The following is an 18224-nucleotide window of genomic DNA, read 5'->3' as shown; positions in this document are numbered from 1 at the left end:
GGGTGAGAGGATTCACCAGAGACAGAGTGGGGAGCAGAACAGGCAGATCGACGAAGTACACTGCTGAGGGGAGCAGCGGGCGTGTCAGGAGAGGTCTGCCACACCATGTGCTCACCTCCTTGGCAGGCGGGAATCGAACTCATGCGGAAGCGGCTTTAGATTCTCAGTGCAGTGCTTTAATCCTCTGCGCCACCAGGGAGGGCCACTCTAGTTTGCTTTTTTAAAAAATTAATCCATGATTTAGAGAAATTGATGTAACTATTACAAGTGATAGTTTTAATAGGTTGAAAAGATAGTGTTTTACTAATGTATTTGTATTTGAAAACTAAATAAGTATGTATATGTGTGTATATATATATATATATATATACATATATATATATATTTAAAGATTTATTTATTCATGCTTACATTAGTAAGTACAAGCCAGAGGTGTGGTGGGTGAGAGTATTCACCAGAGACAGCGGGAAGCAGATGGACTGAAATACACTGCTGAGGGGAGCAGCAGGCGGGTCAGGAGAGGTCTGCCACACCATGTGGGTCACCTCCAAGGTGGGAATCCAACTCATGCGGAAGTGGCTTTTGCCTCTTAGTGCTGTGCTTTAACCCGCTGGGCCACCAGGGAGGGCCTGGCTGTGTATATTTTAAGGACAGTAATTTTAATTTAGTGTTTCAAGATTAAACATGAAACAGTTTTTTAGCTTATAATTATGTATGTTGTCTATGCTTAATGTATTTTTATATGAGGATGCTAATATTCTTCAATTTTCCTTATAGATTTGTTCAGTGTTTTTACTTCTAAGTTAAGGCATTTTTAAAAACAGATCCTTTTAATGGTGACTTGTGAACTTTTTCTTCTCTTTCTCTCTTCTTCAGATTTTCATCACTGTGAATTGCCTGAGTACAGATTTCTCTTCCCAGAAAGGGGTGAAAGGACTTCCTTTGATGATTCAGATTGACACGTACAGTTATAATAATCGTAGCAATAAACCCATTCACAGAGCTTATTGCCAGATCAAGGTCTTCTGTGACAAAGTAAGTAAAGATGACAGCTTGTCGTAAAGGTATCTTGTTGTTAGATATTACTTTCAATGGCTTTCCTCCCTTGTCAGATTCTCTTATCTTGCGTTGTCAAAATAATCGCCTCACCATTCTTAACTCCAATTAGATATCTAGGCCGTCATCAGTCAACTCAATTTTTAGTCAGTCATTTTTACCGCTCATTTAGTGACTGGTTGACATTGCTCAGTGCCTCAAGTCTGGTTTACTTAGATAACTGAAATAATAGATTAATAGTTTTTACTCGAGCTATAGATTCTGTCCTAGAACACATTAATATAACCTCTGTGGGCTAAAAGGATTCTCATTAGAGATTTTTGGGATAAGAATGCACACCTACAAAATAACTTCATCAGTCATCACTTATTCAGTTGGAGAGGTAGGTTTTTAATATTCATGAAGCCTACTTTTATGTCCATATTTAATGACTTCTGTTATCTTTTCTGAAAAATAAGAATTGCATTGCTGCAAATTAGTACTATGTAAACCTTGATAAATAAACCACATACTTTTTTTAATATATGGTTTTTCTGTTAATTAATTCTTGTTTGGAATAATATTGAAGACAGTAGTGTTGAAGATTATGAAAAAATAAAGATACCCCTCCACCAAGATACATCCTTGGTGCCTTAGCCAACTTTAAATTGGTTAAAGCCACATTCCCAAAATGTATTTAAGAAAATACCTATTAAATAAAAAAAAAAAGATTGCTATCACCTCTCAAGGTGGCCAGAGTGACCACAACATAGTCAGCAAGTCTTTAGGCATAATTTTCAAATTTAACACTCCGCGGTGAATATTTAGGTGGGGAAATTACTATCATATTATAAATTTGGCATTTATACCAAATAATGTAAATTGCGCTCTAATGGAAGAGCTGGGACTCTTGCACTTTAACAAAAAGGGAAGAAATAGTTTCTCGAAGTTTCTAGTCACAAGTAATCAAAGGAAGGAAAGGAATTCCTGCAAGGTTACGTTCAAGGAAGCTTTCTCCAGGTAACACTGTGACGGAGAAGATTAATTTTAGAAATGCGACCTGTGGTTCTCCTGGGAGTCAGGGTACTCTCGGAATTGTTTATCATGCTGATAGCTGTGCACTCTGGGAAGGATATTTCTTAGCTAAACATAACATCAAGACTACACTCTGTGAAGAGCTACTTCATGTTTTAGCTTAATATTTTGGATTTGGGATATCAAAGAATGCCTGTAATATAATAAGCAGGTGGCTTTCTTTCCTAAAAACTGGCATGAACGTATATGAATCTTGAAACAAATAGTTTCAACAGAAATAGAATGAAAACACCAGTAAGCCCAACAGAAATAGTACAAAATCAAACACCAATTTAGAATAAAATTGCCTGACCTCGGCTTCTATTTTGGGTGTTATATTTTTTTGTAAGTAGATAAGGTTTCAAATTTCTCTTTATACTAAAAGTTATATTTACAGAGCTACCAATACATCATAAGACGTATTGGTATAGATCGAACAAAAAATAAATAATGGGAACATTTGCTTATATTTTACCCATTTGAACAAGGCAACGTTCGTGCATTTACTATTTTATTTTCTGAAAATACTGTTACGTAGACACAGAAATCTACAAACCCATAATATATCTTAAAGAGACTTCCAGAGCAGATGTTTCTACATTTTATCTCCCTCTTAGTATGAATTTCCATGGTGTCATTGACAGTCAAAAACTTCAAAGTGAAGCATTATAAAATAATTACTCCTTTGTGGTATGAAGAATTTTTTTGACATAAAAATGAATATTTAAAATTTCTGGTTAAAAATGTTATAACTGTCCAGTCCTGTTTATGTAAAGCTTTTTGCACTTACCTGAGACAGAGTAAGTGCCAGCTAAGTAATAGCTATAATTACTCATTCAAGAATTAGCCCTAAAGCTTAGAACTAGCTCGAAAGTCATCTCTTTTATGATGCCTTCCTTTACCACAAATCTCCATTATGTTGTGGTCTGCTTTGCCCAGAATTGGGAATCTACTTTTATTAAAAAAAAAAAAACTAACAAACCACTATGATAAGTAAAACATATCTCATTGTTTTTATTCAGACCATTCAAAGACCCATTCATGAATTGTCTATTTCATGACTCTTGGCCATTTTTCTAATATAGCATTGATAGGTTAATTTAAAAAAAAATTGAGTTATCATTTATATAGTAAGGTTTAATGTTTTGTGTGCTATTTTGTTGCAAGTAATTTTGTTTTTTAATAGATTTGTTTTTGTATAACATAATATTTAATTTTTACATTGTCAAATTATCTGTGCGATGATCTGGGAACATTTTGTAAAGGGTTTGAGGTGGCTATTAGATCATGCTTCACTATTCCTTTGATATGCTGGCATAAAAGGCAGAAGCTGTAAATGCACATCTGAAAGTTAAGGAAAGGGTTTAGGCTCAGGGTATCTATCTGGATGTCATCTTCTCAGAGCATTGTGAATTCTTCTGTAGCGAGACTGAAAAGAAAATGTTTGTGTTTGGGGACTGAGAAAACGAGTTGGCAAAGCTAACATGGAGGAATTATCAAGGAGAGAACAAGATAATCAGAGAATCATCGAAGGTCAAGGAAGGGAAGAGACAGTGTGACATCAGCTGGCTAAGTAGGGTGGGATTTGTGAAAGAAGCCCATGAAAAGAGAGCAGAGGAGCAAAAAGGAAATACATTTATCATTTTTTTTTCCTATTTGATTGCATGAGACCATTTCTAAAAGTGTTCAACGTATTACAATAATACAAAACATCAGACTTGTATGTACAAAGTCATCCTTTGTATAGGAGTGACACCGGAATCCCAAAGGTGCACATTCTTTTTGCCTGCCCCCATTTCCATCACTGTAATGACTTTTAAAAGTTATATCACAATGAGCAAAGGAAAAGCTTTATAGGGGACTCATACTCAACTTTAATGCTCTCTTGATGGGTAGGAATGTTTCTTCTACTGATACTTTATTATGATCGCTACAGTCGATGGCTTCGCAAGGACAGGGAGATGGGTCTGTTATTTCTCTGTGGATTCAAACTTGAAGTTCTTTAAATAGGCAAGGTACAAATAACATGGGAAATCTAAGAGAAGTGGGGTAACTCAGAGGTCAGAAATGTAGTATAGACTAAAGAGAGGTCTCCATATTCAGAAACTGAATATTTTATTTTGTTTATGAAACCAAATATTAAACGGACCCCTGGGCAGGCCAGAAGTGAAGCTGGCTGCTCCCCTCCTCCCAGCTTGGTTTCTTATCCCCCTGACTTATGTGCAGACAGTGTTTTTATATGTGCACTGATAACATGCAAGCATTGTGTTGGTTTTTCCCTGATAGGGAGCAGAAAGAAAGATCCGAGATGAAGAGAGGAAGCAGAACAGGAAGAAAGGGAAAGGTCAAGCTTCCCAAACCCAGTGCAACAACTGTGAGTATTGCTGGAAAGTGGTGGGATCTGGCGGGCCAGGTTCACTGGAGAGACAGGTGGAGAAAGTGGGTAGCAGGGGAAGCTGTGTCAATGCCAGAGATGGCTTGCTTTTCCTTAGCGGTGGAGAGTGGGTGAAATGTCCCTGCAAACAGCAAATAGAATCATGTGATCATGAGTGTTTGAGCCAGCTGGGTCTTTGAGATATGGATATCAGCATCCTTCTTTTCCAGAGAAGGACTTGGGGGCCCTAGAGAGGGACACGAGGGTTGAGGTGGTTGGTTTGCCATCTCCATGTGCTACTAAGAGTTTATGCTCTTCCTGTTGTGTGTGTGTGTGTGTGTGTCTATGCTTTATGGTATGTTTATATGTGTTTATATAGTATGTTTATATGTATGCTTATAGTATGTTTATATGTTGAAGCTTTTAAAAAGCTTCAAAGGAAGGCCTCCCTGGTGGTGCAGAGGATAAGTCTCAAAACTATGAAGCTCCCTGCAGCCACTGAAGCAGGAGTTCAATCCCTGGCCAGGGAGCTGACCTACATGGTGCAGCAGATTTCTCCTGTCTCACCCACTGCTCCTGTTCTGCTCCCCACGCTGTCTCTAGTGAATCCTCTCACCCCACCCCAATCCCACACCTCTGTCCTGCACCCAAGCTCTTGTGTGCATAAATAAATAAATCTTAAAAAAAATAGAAAGCCTCAAAGAAGAAAATCGGAAACGTCAGCAAAGAGTGTTAGCATTGTGTTTTCTTTGTCATGCATAATCCCAAGCTTTCGGTCTTGTGCTTTTGTCCAGCCTCTGATGGGAAGTTGGCAGCAATACCTTTACAGAAGAAGAGTGACATCACCTTCTTCAAAACGATGCCTGACCTACACTCACAGCCAGTCCTCTTCATACCCGATGTTCACTTTGCAAACCTGCAAAGGACAGGACAGGTATGACCTACCTGCTAACATCCACCTGAGGGATTGGTGGAGACTTAAGATAGAATTACCTTAGGCAGTGTTGATTTTAAAATAAAGCCCACGTTCCAGGCATTCCCTATAGAGAATGGATTTTTATAGAAAGGAATGTCTCAGGAGAGGAAATTGACTTACTAAGAGGAAAAAGAGAGTGAGCTGATACTAGTGAAGTGTTGACAAAGCAATGAAAGAGGAAGAAAGTAAGAAGGCTGATAACCTGTATAAAGTTTTTTGTTTTGTCATGAGGTATTAACCTGGTGCGATAGAGCTCCATCTAATGGTGTGAAATTGAACTGTGCCTATGACTTTATTAAGTTGCAAGATGAACAACACTTTGATAAAATAAAAACCTATCAATTATTTTTCCCTTACTAAATCAACGTTTCTCATTGAATAGGTAAGTTCTCTTACACCAACAGACAAGTGAGGTTGTAGACAAGTTATATATATATATATATATATATATATATATATATATATATATATATATAAATCTGTCTCAGGTATATCTGTGAGTGAGTGAATTATATTAAAATAATATAAATGTCCAAAAATTAACTCCTCTGGTAGCTCAAGAAAATGGAGTACTACATATCCTCTAAAATTATAATTATAGAAACTATGTACCAACATGACAACTAGTTATGATTGTGTTTAGTAGTAAAAGAAAGTAGAATATCATTTGTTCTATATGGTGATTCTAAATATAGACTTATATTTGTTCCCAAAGTTGATGGGAACAAGAGAAATGGTAATATTCAATAAGTAGGGTTATGACTGATGGATGATTTTTCTTTTTGTAATATCTTCTCTGTTCTTTCTTTCATGTGATAAAATTATATGAAAGAAAGAAAAAATAAGTATGTCTATACTATTGGCCATTATTGTCTTTTAACAAACCAGCTGGGTTTTAGTAGATCTTATTGTGATCGATTTTCTTATAAGCCCCAAGTCCTCTGAGGGAAGGTCTACTGAGAGATATTGACACACTAAAGTTTTTCTTCTATTGTAAATGTCCAGATATTTGTTGGAAGTGATCTTAACCTAGTAGAAGATAGCATTATGGCTTAACTTTCTCTTTCTTGGGGATAGTTTTTCCCCTTGTGTTGTGTTTTGTTGTTGTTTTTATGCATAGGACAGACCAGTTTCACCACCACAGTTTTTCGGTTGCTGTTCATGAGATGGGATAATAAAATCACCATCATTTTTTCGTAGAGCTAATTCCACCAAAATCCAATTTAGCATTCCCATCTTGTTTTCCTTGATTGCTGGGAACGAAAGGATGTTATACATTATATGTGTTATATATTCATTGAGAGATGAGTGCCAACACCCGCTTTATTTTTAATTCCCAAGAACATGGTGTTATAGTTACAGTCTTTGCCCCATGGGATTTTAGGGAGCTGGACTTCTATACTTTGAAAAGAGGACATAATTGAGTTAAATTGTTCTTATTGTTTACTGGCTTGATTCTGGCTTCAGCTCTGTCAGAGCCGACGGCCTGACCTGTTCTCTTGGCAAGATTTCTCTGAAATATACAAACCTGTAAGTAATCTTAAGGGGAAAAGTGGCCCAAGCTGGGTGCTCGTTACTGTTGCTGCTCTGGCTTCACTCACCCTCCCGGTGTCCTGACCCGGCTCCTACCTGGGACTGAGGTCGAAGGAAAAGTGGCTGGTTTCGCAGCTGTAAAGCAGCCCCGTCAGTGTTCTCTGGCCACCGACAAAGCTAAGTCCTGCTCTTTAGGGGTTGGCCTTGTGAGCCCTCGGGTTGCCCCTATAGCCTTGGCGTCAGAGCACTATGGGGGCAACTACAGCACTACACAGCACACTCACCTGTGCCCTGCAGCTACAAGCCAATGTTCCATGATTGGCTAGTCTCTTGACCAAGGGGAAGGAGTGCCTACAGGGGCTGCCTTTTCTTCGGAGAGCTAGAAGCTGGGCAATGGAACCAGAGACAGGTAGTGCCATGACATTCGAAGCGGGCAGGGGACAGGAGTTGGACAACTTTGACGGGCAAAACAAGAGCCAGCAGCGGCCCAACAAACGCTAGGCTAGTTTTACTGTTAGTGGGGCGGGGGAGGGGGAAGGAAGGCACGTGATGGTGAGCAGGTTGTCCGCAGACAGCCTGGCCAGACTGAGCCACATGGAGGCTCTGCACAGCTGCAGGGCTGGCTCCTCTGGTTTTCATGGTCAGTGGGCACTCGCGCCACACGAGCACCTCTGTGGTATGGAATGGTTAGTGGCTCGGGGACACAGGCTGGGTTGGGGGGAGGGAGGACTTTCACTCTTAACACACCTGTGTTTCCTTCCCCATAATCTCACTGGTTCCCATATGGACTGGAATATTCATGAGGCAGTGTAAAAAACACAGATGAGGGAATGAGCCTGACAAGCAGGCACTACGGAGGTCTTCTGTCTCCCTCTCCTCACCTTACAGCTTGAGAGTCACCAGGGCCTTGGTCTGGAAGGCTTTAAAAACACATGAGATGAAGCCTTCTCCAGGGCACCTGAAATCTGGGGGTGCTGTTTCTCCTTTAGGCCTCCACAACAGTCTCCCCAGTCTTGCCAGTTAAAATCCCTGAAGGGGGTCCTAGGTGTTTGCATCTAGGAGAAGGTCTCCTAGATGGTTTTGGTTTTTATACATGCCCAAGTTTGAGAAATGCTCTCTAAAAATTACATCCATGCAGGAAACCCTACAGTCCATAGGAAGGGAGCGTGAGCCATGAGGTGAGAGCCAGAGACGTGACAGAGCCAGGCCAGTGCTGGGGCCGGTGCTGTGCAGGCCAATCAGGGGACAGGGCACTCTGAGGAAGCTGCTTCCCTCTTTGGCTCGTCCACCAGCGTGGCGTAGCACTACCCACTACCCTGGCATGTTGTCAGGCGGGCAGATGCATTGTCACAGTTAAAGAGACCAACAGTCCCCAAAGCAACTTCAGGAACTCTTCCTCCGCATTGCAGCTGTGTGGCCACAGCTGGGTTCAGGCTCCCTGCCTTAGATGGGTCATTGTGTGTGGCTAAATGGACACCCCCATTTCTAGAACATCACAGTGACAGATGCGCTAATATGTGCTGGGGTGTGGAGGCGGAAACGCCTTAGCCTCATTGTTTAAGAAGAAACCAAGAGAACAATGCAACAATAGACAGAGAAGAACTTAAGGGGAAAACGTTCCCCATGGAAATCTGAGCTAATAAGTAGAATGACTCATTTCCTAAGAGTTCCAGGTAACCAGAGTTGTTATATAACTATGTCTGGGCCTGGTGACACCCCAGAAGGGCCAGGAGTCTGAGAAAGAGTGTGTGAGGTGCTGGTAGGCACAGCTGCTTCTCCCACCCCGTGATGACATTTACTAGAACCAAAGGTAACGTCTGAAGTTAATATGCAAGTGTCTGATACTAACTTGGATCTCGTGTTTCACCCAGATGAAAATAACCCTGAAGCACTCAGAAAGCTCATGAAAGTCCCACTATTATTTAATACTTAATAATTAAGCCAAGAGGATTACCTACCTAGCAGATCCTCTGTGGATTTTTCTTATAATTTCACAAGCTTATAATTTCTTTAAATCTGACTCTGTTAGCCATCATCCTGACCACCTAAAGAAGTCTGTTCTCAGAGATCTTTCTCTGCCCAGGAAGACCTTATAGAGCTAACGATCTTTCTTAGTCTGAAGACAACTCAAGCCGACTTAAATTGTGGGTGCCGGAGTAACCACGGCCGTTGGGCATGGAATCCGGGGTTATTGCCACGCTGCTGGCGGGTCCGTCTGCCCTCCCTTTCCTTACCAAAGCAGTGTCTAGAGAATGGGATTAGTTAGCCGCAACTCCTGCTCCAGAGCCTTTCAAAACAATGAGAGTCTCTAAATATATCCTGCTGCAATGTCTGTTAAAAGCAAGCTTTGGTTGAGGGCTATGGTAATGTGACCAGAGTGATTTTAGCTAGGAATAATCAGATTTCCAGTTTCATTTCATTAAAATGAAAGAATTAACTGAGGAGAACAGGAAGTTAAATTTGTCATCCCTTACACACAGAGAGAGAGCATGTTAAACAAATTTATCTTTTGTCTTTATTAAGAGACCGTGTAGTGCATGTTAATGTCTTAGGAGAGTCTGTGCATCATGGACTATATTTCCATTTTTTGTCTCTGATCTACAGCAAGCCTGTTGTTTTGTTCCACAGGTTTATTACAACACGGATGATGAACGAGAAGGGTAAGACACTCAGTTCTTTCACTTGAAATCCTAAGTCTGTTCCTGCCAGAAAAAAATGGCTCCTTGGGAATTGGTGCTGGTGGACAGGGCTGGGAGAGACTTGGTTCTGGACACCATCTAGGGTTAGGCTGAGAGAATACCATCTTCGTGCTAAGTCTCTCTCCCACCTCCTCTCCTCTTCCTATGATCTGCCTTTGCGTACTGAGCTGTTTTTGTAATTGACACGTTTCTTCAATTCCTCCTTTGCACGGCTCATGCTGTTACTGAAATCTTTGGCCCCAGCACAAGATCGAGCTGAAGTGGAGGCAAGAGCCCAGGATACATCGTGTCCTACTGCCAGGATTGTGTGGGCCTCCCTCACGTGCCTCTGGAGGTCCGCACTCTGGGAAGTGAGCCCAGGGGGCTCGTGGGGAGGCTGGTGTGAGTAGGAGCCCCGAGGACTGAGCCCCATAACACTGTAAGACAGTTCACTTAAGGTCGCTGAAGGTCCCCACTGCCTTCCACTTCAAGTACACAAGAGAGCGCTGTGTTTCTACACTCCCTCAGCTTATAGACTCCTGGAATCTTAGAACTGAAATGAGGTCATGTAGCTCGACATGCCTCCTAGGCAACGCAGCATCTACACAATGTCCTGACGAGTAGTCATTCACTTTCTACTTGACGATTCGCAGTGAGGGGCATCCTCTGACTATTCCCACTGGGTGTGAGACATTTTATTGCACTGCTGGACAGTTATAGCCCTCAGAGTTAACTAATATTCAACTGATATTTACATTCTTTTGACGTCTCCCCTTTGGCTCTAACTCTGCTGTGTCCTATTTTCTCTTGTTCATTGAAACATCCATTCTTCTTTGCAAAGTTTTTGTTCTTGGTAAAACATTGGTTTACCTTCCAACAGCTTAATTCCCCACTAGGGAATACCACCAAATGTGTTAGTTTTCTCCTTAAAATTGATTCTCAGAAATAGACATGTATTCTGAACCACATGAGTTGGTGATTATAGTTTCATCTTATTACCAGGATGCTGTTTTTTTCCTTAAAGCAATCTTAATTCCTTAAAGCAATAATATAATCTATGTTATGTTACGTGCACAGAACTTAAGATCTTGGTTTGTATTACATTTCTTTAACTAAAGTCTTAGGTCATTTTTTCCCAAACTGTCGTTAAGCCAGGACTTCTCCAATTCCTCTGTGTATATAACCTTAGGTGTGAGACATCTCAAGGGGAAGTAAGTGAAGCAGATTTTTACTGTGCTCATTTTCAGAGGTTGGCAAACCACAACTTGCAGACCAATCCAGGGCCACTGCTTGCTTTGGTCCTGTCTACAAACATTTTTTACGTGGTGGAAAAAATCTGAAAAGGAATACTAGTGCATGGTACTTGAAAATGATATGATATTCAAGTGTCCATAATTAAGTTTTATTGGAACACAATATATGTCTTGCTCCTGGCTGCTCTGGTGCTGCAGCAGGGAGCTGAGTGACTGCAGGAGACACTGCATAGCTTGGGATGTCTCAACAGGTACCCTTGGCCCTTTCCAGAAAAATCGTGCTGCCCTCTGTCTTGAAGAATAAAGAACTTCTAGTAATTCTTCAGCTGATCAGGAGCAGAACGTCAGCCAGAATCTCTGACCTCTAAATCCTGGGTTCTAAATTATCCCAGCACCTCGTTAGAGTGTTCTTTTGATCATGACACGTAGGTGGTCTATTTCCAGGGACTGGAATGAACAGATATGATTAGCACTGTTAATTCTGAACTGTGTCATGTATTTTACAAGGGAGAATGTGGCCTCCTGGCGAATGTTGGCGTTCAACTCAGAGCCCAAGTTCTCTCCCCGGGGGGCTGCTGACACGGTGAGGCCTTTGTCTGTGGAGCCCCTCAGCCTCTGGGTCTGTTCGTGGATTGTAAAATCAGAACTTTGTAGACGCAGGACTTTGTAGACGGTGACCTTCGTGGGAAAACGCTGCATTGGGTGTGAGAAATGCCCGAGACCCACATGCTCCTTCACTGGTGACTGGGACTCGGCCTGAACCAGCCTCTCTTGCCAGTGGGCTGCATTTGGGTGGCCGGCTGACCCATGTCTCTCAGCCTGGCCTCTCTTCAAGAATTACCCTTTGCTTTGCACTCTGAGGCCTGGGTCTGGTCCCTAGCTCTTTTACCTCTTGTAATAAGAGTTCCCTTAAACCATCAGAGTGGCCCTGGAGCCTCAGAGTGACTTAGTGAGTGCTTGGTTATTGTGTGTAAAATTAATTATTAGCATCTCTGATTCCCTTGACTAGGCACCATCTGAGTGCTTTAGATGTATTTTGTTGAGTTCTCCCAAGTCTCTCACTGAGAAGATGCTTAACTCCCTCCATTTTATAATGAGGAAACTGAAGTTCCGAGAGGTTCAAAGATGTGTTCTAAGCCGCAAGGCTGCTAAGTGGTATGAGCAGGATTTGAGTCTGTGTCCGTCTGCTCTCTCCCCTCCCCTACCCCCACTCCCCAGCCCCCTGGCTTCCAGCCTTCCTATATGCTGCTGCACCCTCTGACTCCTGACCTCAGGCTGCCAAGGAGACATTAGAGGTAGCCCCTTGTGTTAGCTTCCTGACCTTCACGAAGGCACACCCTGGGCTTGCCTCCTCCATTGGGGGTTCCTGATCATGTTACAGGGCAGGGAGTGAGGGGCACCCCTGAACCCCCAAACCTTCCTGCTCTAAATATGTTCTGCCATCTGCCACATCAAGGCAAAATATATATGACCTTTAATGGAAAGGAACTTTAATACAATGAGTGTGCAATACAGAAAAGACAAAGAATGTAGTTTCTAAATTGGATGCCCAAAGTTACCCATCCCATGTGGGTAAAAGTCCACCCAAAAGGGATTGGCCCAAAGCAAGGCCTGAAAGCCCGCCACAAGCCTAAATCACCTTCCGGCAGGGACCCATGCAGTAGGGTCAGAAATGGTCAGACAAATCTGGGAGGAAAAGAGCACAATCAAAATCAAGACAAATGCTGCCATAGTCAACCTCCCCACAGGTCTCTCACCCACATCTGTTTCCATCAGTCCAGGACCAAGAAGAAGCAAGCGCAGTCTCTTCACGCTTCTCTCTGCTCCGTGTTTCTCTCTCAGGTCTCCTTCTGGCTCTCCATCCTGCTTCCTTCCTCCTCAGTCCCCTCTCCAGATTCTTCTCTCCTCAGCTCCAACCTTCTTTTGGGTGGGTCAGGGAACCCAAACCTCCCTTTTCCTGGGGACCCCCTGTTACAGTCAGACAAGCCCATGAGTGGGAGGGTGGTGTGGGGTGCAGCATGCGATTCCAGGCTGTGTGTATATTCACCTGCCTGCAGGCCTCACTTCTCTGGAAGCTATGTGGCTCCCATCAGGGCGCTCGCTCCCCAGCCCTTCACCCTCCCCCTGCCAGGCAGATCAGGCAGTAGCAAAGCCTTTGAGCACTTGAGAGCTTCCCTCATGCAGCCACCAGCTGGAGGAGACAGCCCAGCTTAGGCCAACAAGAGCCCTCTCCTAGCAGCTTCAGGGCCAATCAAAGACCCTTCACAAGTGGGAGCTTTCAGCCCACACTGCCAGCACAGCCGAATGCAACTGAAGAGCGGCCCTAGAGGATGTGAAGAGGAGGTGGCGTGGGGAGCAGTCACCAGCCACATAGCTAAGCTGAATATCAACAAAAACAGGCCCGTTTCTGCCTCCCTGTCTAATGATAAAGTGAATGTTTGGGGTGACTTCTGGTGCTCAACTTGGGCTGCTGGTGCTCGACTGACCCATGCGGTTTTGTTTTGTAGTCGGGACACAAAGGTTAATGCCCTGGACACTGGTTCTCAGGGGAAGTTCTCATACTGTACTTGGAATTACCTGGGGAGTTAAAAATACTCAGTACAGGGGGGAGGGAAGTGTATGGGACTATGGTGATGGCAGACGGGTGACTTGGTGATGGGAAACCCACGGGGATTACAATTGAGATGAAAAAAAAAGTACAAAATGATGTAAAAATAAACTATTACATATATATAAAAAACAACTCAGTACAGGTATTGCCCTGGGGATTTTGATTTAATTGTAGCTGATGTAGGTGCAGATCAAGGAAAGGGATTCTAGAAGTCCCCAGTTGATTTAATGGGCAGCCATGACTGAGAAGCACTGCCCCGGAGCCGGGTAATCATGACCTGAATCTGGCCTTGACCTTCTAAGCTCTGTCACTTCACATAGTGACCTTTTGGGGCCTCCCTTTCCCTATTTTAAAACTAGCAAACTTATAACTATCTGTTCGTTATAAGGATCAATAAACAAAGTGCTGTTTCAAAAAGAAGTATAACTGTTGCTTTTCAGGTCTGTCTAAATGACACTGAATTGAGACATGGAAGAGAGGGAGATGAAGAATGGAAAGTACAAGCCAAACAGAATTTTCTGTAAAGAATGGGCCCTTAGCCAGCCTTCCATAAAAGGCTCTTATGGGGAAGAGGGAAGGATTAAGCCCCCTGGAATAATATGTAAAGTGATGTGTGATTGTGATTGTGAACCGTACAGAGTGAGAAATTTGAACTCCATTATTTCTGAGGATCAGGGCTCCATCTATCTGACTTCTAGTTTCTGGAAACCTGCTCTGCCTCTGTCTTCTGTACACGTTGATTCCCACCAGTGCACTCCTCTTCCAGCCTGCCGAGAGGTCTCTGCAGGCCTAGCAGCTCTGAGGCCTCTGTGGTGCATTTGGGGCACAGGAATCGCCAGCAACTGTGGCTGTCCCTGGAGCTGGAGAGCATTAGTTTTCCTCTCAGATCTTGTCATCATTATGGATGCTGCTTGGGATCCTCAGACCTCCGCTTTCACCCATAATTTTTCTTCTCCTCTTGCTTCTCCTCAGATGCACTCTACTATCTCCCTTGGGGTTACCCTGCATACCTTCCTCAAAGCCTGAAGGTTTAGGAAAACATGTTAGGAGAAGGCCAGCAGTGAATAAGACAAGTGTGTGTGTCGCTTACTCCTTGTTTTTATTTTGTGATCACTTTTGAAATGGATTGCATTTTAGTTTCAGGTTGGCGTTTACTTTCTTCCATTTCAGTTTTCATTTCCACATTTCCACGCTATCTGTTGACTGGGCAGCGGTCTGTCTTAATGCATTGTATTCATTCACTGTAATATAATCATTCAACCTCCTTCCCCCACCCCCCATCTTCCCTCCTCTCTCCCTCCAGTTAATATGCACTGCAGGGTACCTGGGGCATGCAGACTCTTGGGTCCAGCTATGTCCCTCTGCTGGGGCTGCACCCCCACTCCCAGTCAAAAAATGGCAAATGCTCTGGAGGAAATGTGACTCACTGGCAATGAGCCCACTCTTGTGCGGTTCTTGAACATCTCAGGCCCCTTTTTCTTCTGGAATAGTGGTTTTCCACAAGGTATAATGTCTTAGCTAGAAACAGAATCGTCTTTATTTCATCTTAAAATGATCCTTCAGGGGCCTGCTGACCTAGCCACTTCTACACACCACTTTGAGCTTTAACGACAATAATTATTACTAAATACACGTGCAGTTCATTGGTTTGTTTTGCTTGTTTTTAGTGGTTCTGTCAAATGAAGTTTTATCAGTGCCCAAAATGAGTCTAACAGTGATTAAAATGAAGTCGAGATGATGGCTTCTTCCCCAAGGAGTAATTGTTGTAAATTACTCTTTTTGGTAAAGATTTATTTATTTATGCATCCAAGAACTGGGGTACAGGCCAGAGGGGTGGGGCTGGGTGGGTGAGAGGATTCACCAGAGACAGAGTGGGGAACAAAACAGGCAGATCTACTGAAATACACTGCTGAGGGGTGCAGCGGGTGAGACAGGAGAGGTCTGCTGCACTCTGTGGGTCACCTCTCTGGCTGGCCGGAGATCTGCTGCAGTGGCTGGTGATAGCTTGATAGTGCTGTCTCTTTAACCCTTGTGGCACCAGGGGAGCTCTGTTGCAAATTACTTAGTTGAAATCTTGCTCCATAATGTGAGAGACTTCATGAGGACCTGTATATTAAAAGGCCTCTTTTCTGAGGCCAATATGGGGAATGTACATTTCTTTTTTTTATATCTAATATATATATATATATGTATGTATATAAAATGTCACTGTTCATTTTACATCCAATGTTTATGTTCTCCTCTCAGGTGTCATGCCAGTAAATTCCTACCACCAATTCACTGGTACACCATCGCCATAGTTCCTGTGCTCTTCCCTCCCCTGTTTTGATCCCTCTCCCTCCCCTTCCCTTGCAGAATGTCTCTGATTTATAGTTGCCTTTTAATTTTCTTATTTTGTTCCCCTGTACTCCTTCTATAAATGAAACCATCTGATATTCTTCTTTTTCCTTGTGCATTACTTCACTGAACATAATCCCTTCTAGCTCCATCCATGTTGCCGCTAATGGCATGAGTTTGTCTTTTTGATTGCTGAGTAATATTCCATCACATATGTATCCTATCTCTTCTTGATCTAGTCATCTAGTTTTGGACATTTGGGTTGTTTCCAGGATTTACCTATTTTAAGTAGTGGTGTAATAAATGTAGGGGTGCAGGTTTAATGCATTTGTGTCCTTTGGATAGATTCCGAGAAGTGGAATTGCTGGGTCATATCATAGCTCTATTTTTAGTGCTTTAAGAAACCTCCACACAGCTTTCCAAAGTGGTCAGACCAGTCTGAGGAATGACCATTTCTTGAGGATATAGACCATAAACAGAATTGTGAAATAAACTATCTCTATGCGACCTGCAGCTTTTTCCTGCACTTTATTTTGGTAACTCCTCACTAGATACCCAGTGCCCAGTGCAGTTCATTCTGGCAGGGAGGACAGAGCATTGCCTTTCTCAGGTGTGGGCAGACACCCACATTTCAGACCTGAGTCATTTTCCTGTTAGAAACTAGTAGTCCTTGTCCTTACCTGAGGGACTTGCTTTCCCTGAAATAATCATGCAATTCTGGCTTCAGGTGATGCTGGGTCCATAACTTTGGACATCCTAAAGATGAGCTGGTGAATTAAAACATTGTTGGCTTAGTCATTTAAACTAGTAGAATGAATAGAAATACCTTTGGACTGTCCATGCGTTTGTACCATGTGCTCTTTCTGTCATTGGGCTTGCCACTAACTCTACTTGATAATTGACAAGGAACCTCTTAATGACAACAATGACAAAAGGGAATTGACTTTGGAGGAGGGTTTTGTTTTATCTGAAAAGCTTGGGATTGACACACTTGTTCACGAAACTTTTCCAGCTTTAGTTCTTAAATTGTGCTATTCCTATCTGATAACTTCAGCCTTATTCAAACTCTACCTTACTTCCTCCTCTCCATATCTCTTACCTGTCTACCTTTAATCATCACCCTCACTATCATCCTCTCCATATTCTACTTAAACAGCATTCCCAATACCTTGGGCAGCCTGTGGGTGCTTTGCAGAAGCACCCTAATCTTCTCAACAGACTCTTTTCAAAGACAAGAAGACTGAAGCGCAGGGCAGTTGAGGAGCTTGTCCAGATCTCAGGAAGCTGTACAGGAGGAATTAGAATCAAGTTAGTCTAGACCGAGGGGTCTTCTCTCAGCAGCTCATCCCAACTGTCTGCCTGACATAGTTTCACATGCCTGACTTATGTACCAGCAGAAAGGAGGCACTTCTGAAATCCTGTGTCTACTCCACTCCTTTCAGACCCTGAAGAATAGTAAGATTCTATGTAGGAACATTTTTTGGGTCTCAGTTCAGACTTTTATAACAAAATACCATAAACGGAGTGTCTTCAAAAACACAAGTTTATTCTCCTCAGTTCTGGGAACTGGAAGACCAAGATCAGGGTGCCGTTGGGTTCAGTGTCTGGTGAGACTCCTCCTCTGGCTTACAGATGGCACCTTCTTGCTGTGTTTTCCCATGGCAAAAAGAGGCAAGACTCTTCCGTCTAAGGCTACTAATCCGTTATGGGGTGGGGGGGGGGTTTGCCCTCATGAACTAAGTACCACTCAGAGGCCACACCTCTGATTACTGTGCCACTGGAAGGTAGAATTTCAACGTATGAACTCTTAACGGGCGGTCACTAATGCGCAGTCCAGAGCAGTCAGCACCTAGGACTTTTCTTCAGTGGCAGTCTGTTTTTCAACTCCTGTTTCTCTCAGACCTTCCTCTCCTTGCTTAGAGTGCCCAGAAACTATGGGAACTTTGTGGGGAAACAAACCATCAGAAATGACCCAGAGGAAGATATACTGGCCTCAGCACCAAGAGCTTCCAAGAAGGGCACTGAAACCCTTTCCCTAGGGAAGGCAAGGACTGGTGGGTCTCTGGGAATGGCTACCACTGCAGCCTCACCCACCTTGCCAGATGGAGAGGGGAAGCCATGGGAAGCCAGGGCAGGAGGACCTGAGAGGCAGGGCCGTGCTGCTGTGCCTGGCAGTACGAGTCCGAGCTACATGGGAGGGGATGATGTAAGTGGAGATTACGCTGACCCAGGGGCCCCTCCTGTGACCACCCAGTCCACATCTCTGAGCAGGACGGCAGAACTAAGTGCAGGACTGAGTGGGCAAGGCCAGAATTCTCGCCTTGGTAGATCCTTTTTTTTTTTTTTAAGATTT

General features: G+C 43.1%; 1 protein-coding gene across 1 annotated transcript in view; it reads left to right on the top strand.

Annotated features, from left to right (window-relative positions):
* GRHL2 (grainyhead-like 2 (Drosophila)) overlaps positions 1-18224 on the top strand; it is a 126605-nt gene that overhangs the window by 90681 nt on the left and 17700 nt on the right. The window contains exons 9-12 of the mRNA XM_004680005.2: positions 877-1035; positions 4396-4483; positions 5278-5417; positions 9621-9652. Coding sequence (XP_004680062.2) covers positions 877-1035; positions 4396-4483; positions 5278-5417; positions 9621-9652 — 419 coding nt within the window. The remainder of the gene's footprint in view (positions 1-876; positions 1036-4395; positions 4484-5277; positions 5418-9620; positions 9653-18224) is intronic.

This window comes from Condylura cristata, unplaced genomic scaffold (assembly GCF_000260355.1).
Source record: "Condylura cristata isolate star-nosed mole 26May11 unplaced genomic scaffold, ConCri1.0 scaffold00009, whole genome shotgun sequence".
In the NCBI taxonomy this organism is placed as follows: domain Eukaryota; kingdom Metazoa; phylum Chordata; class Mammalia; order Eulipotyphla; family Talpidae; genus Condylura; species Condylura cristata.
This window is presented reverse-complemented; position numbering and strand designations above follow the sequence as displayed.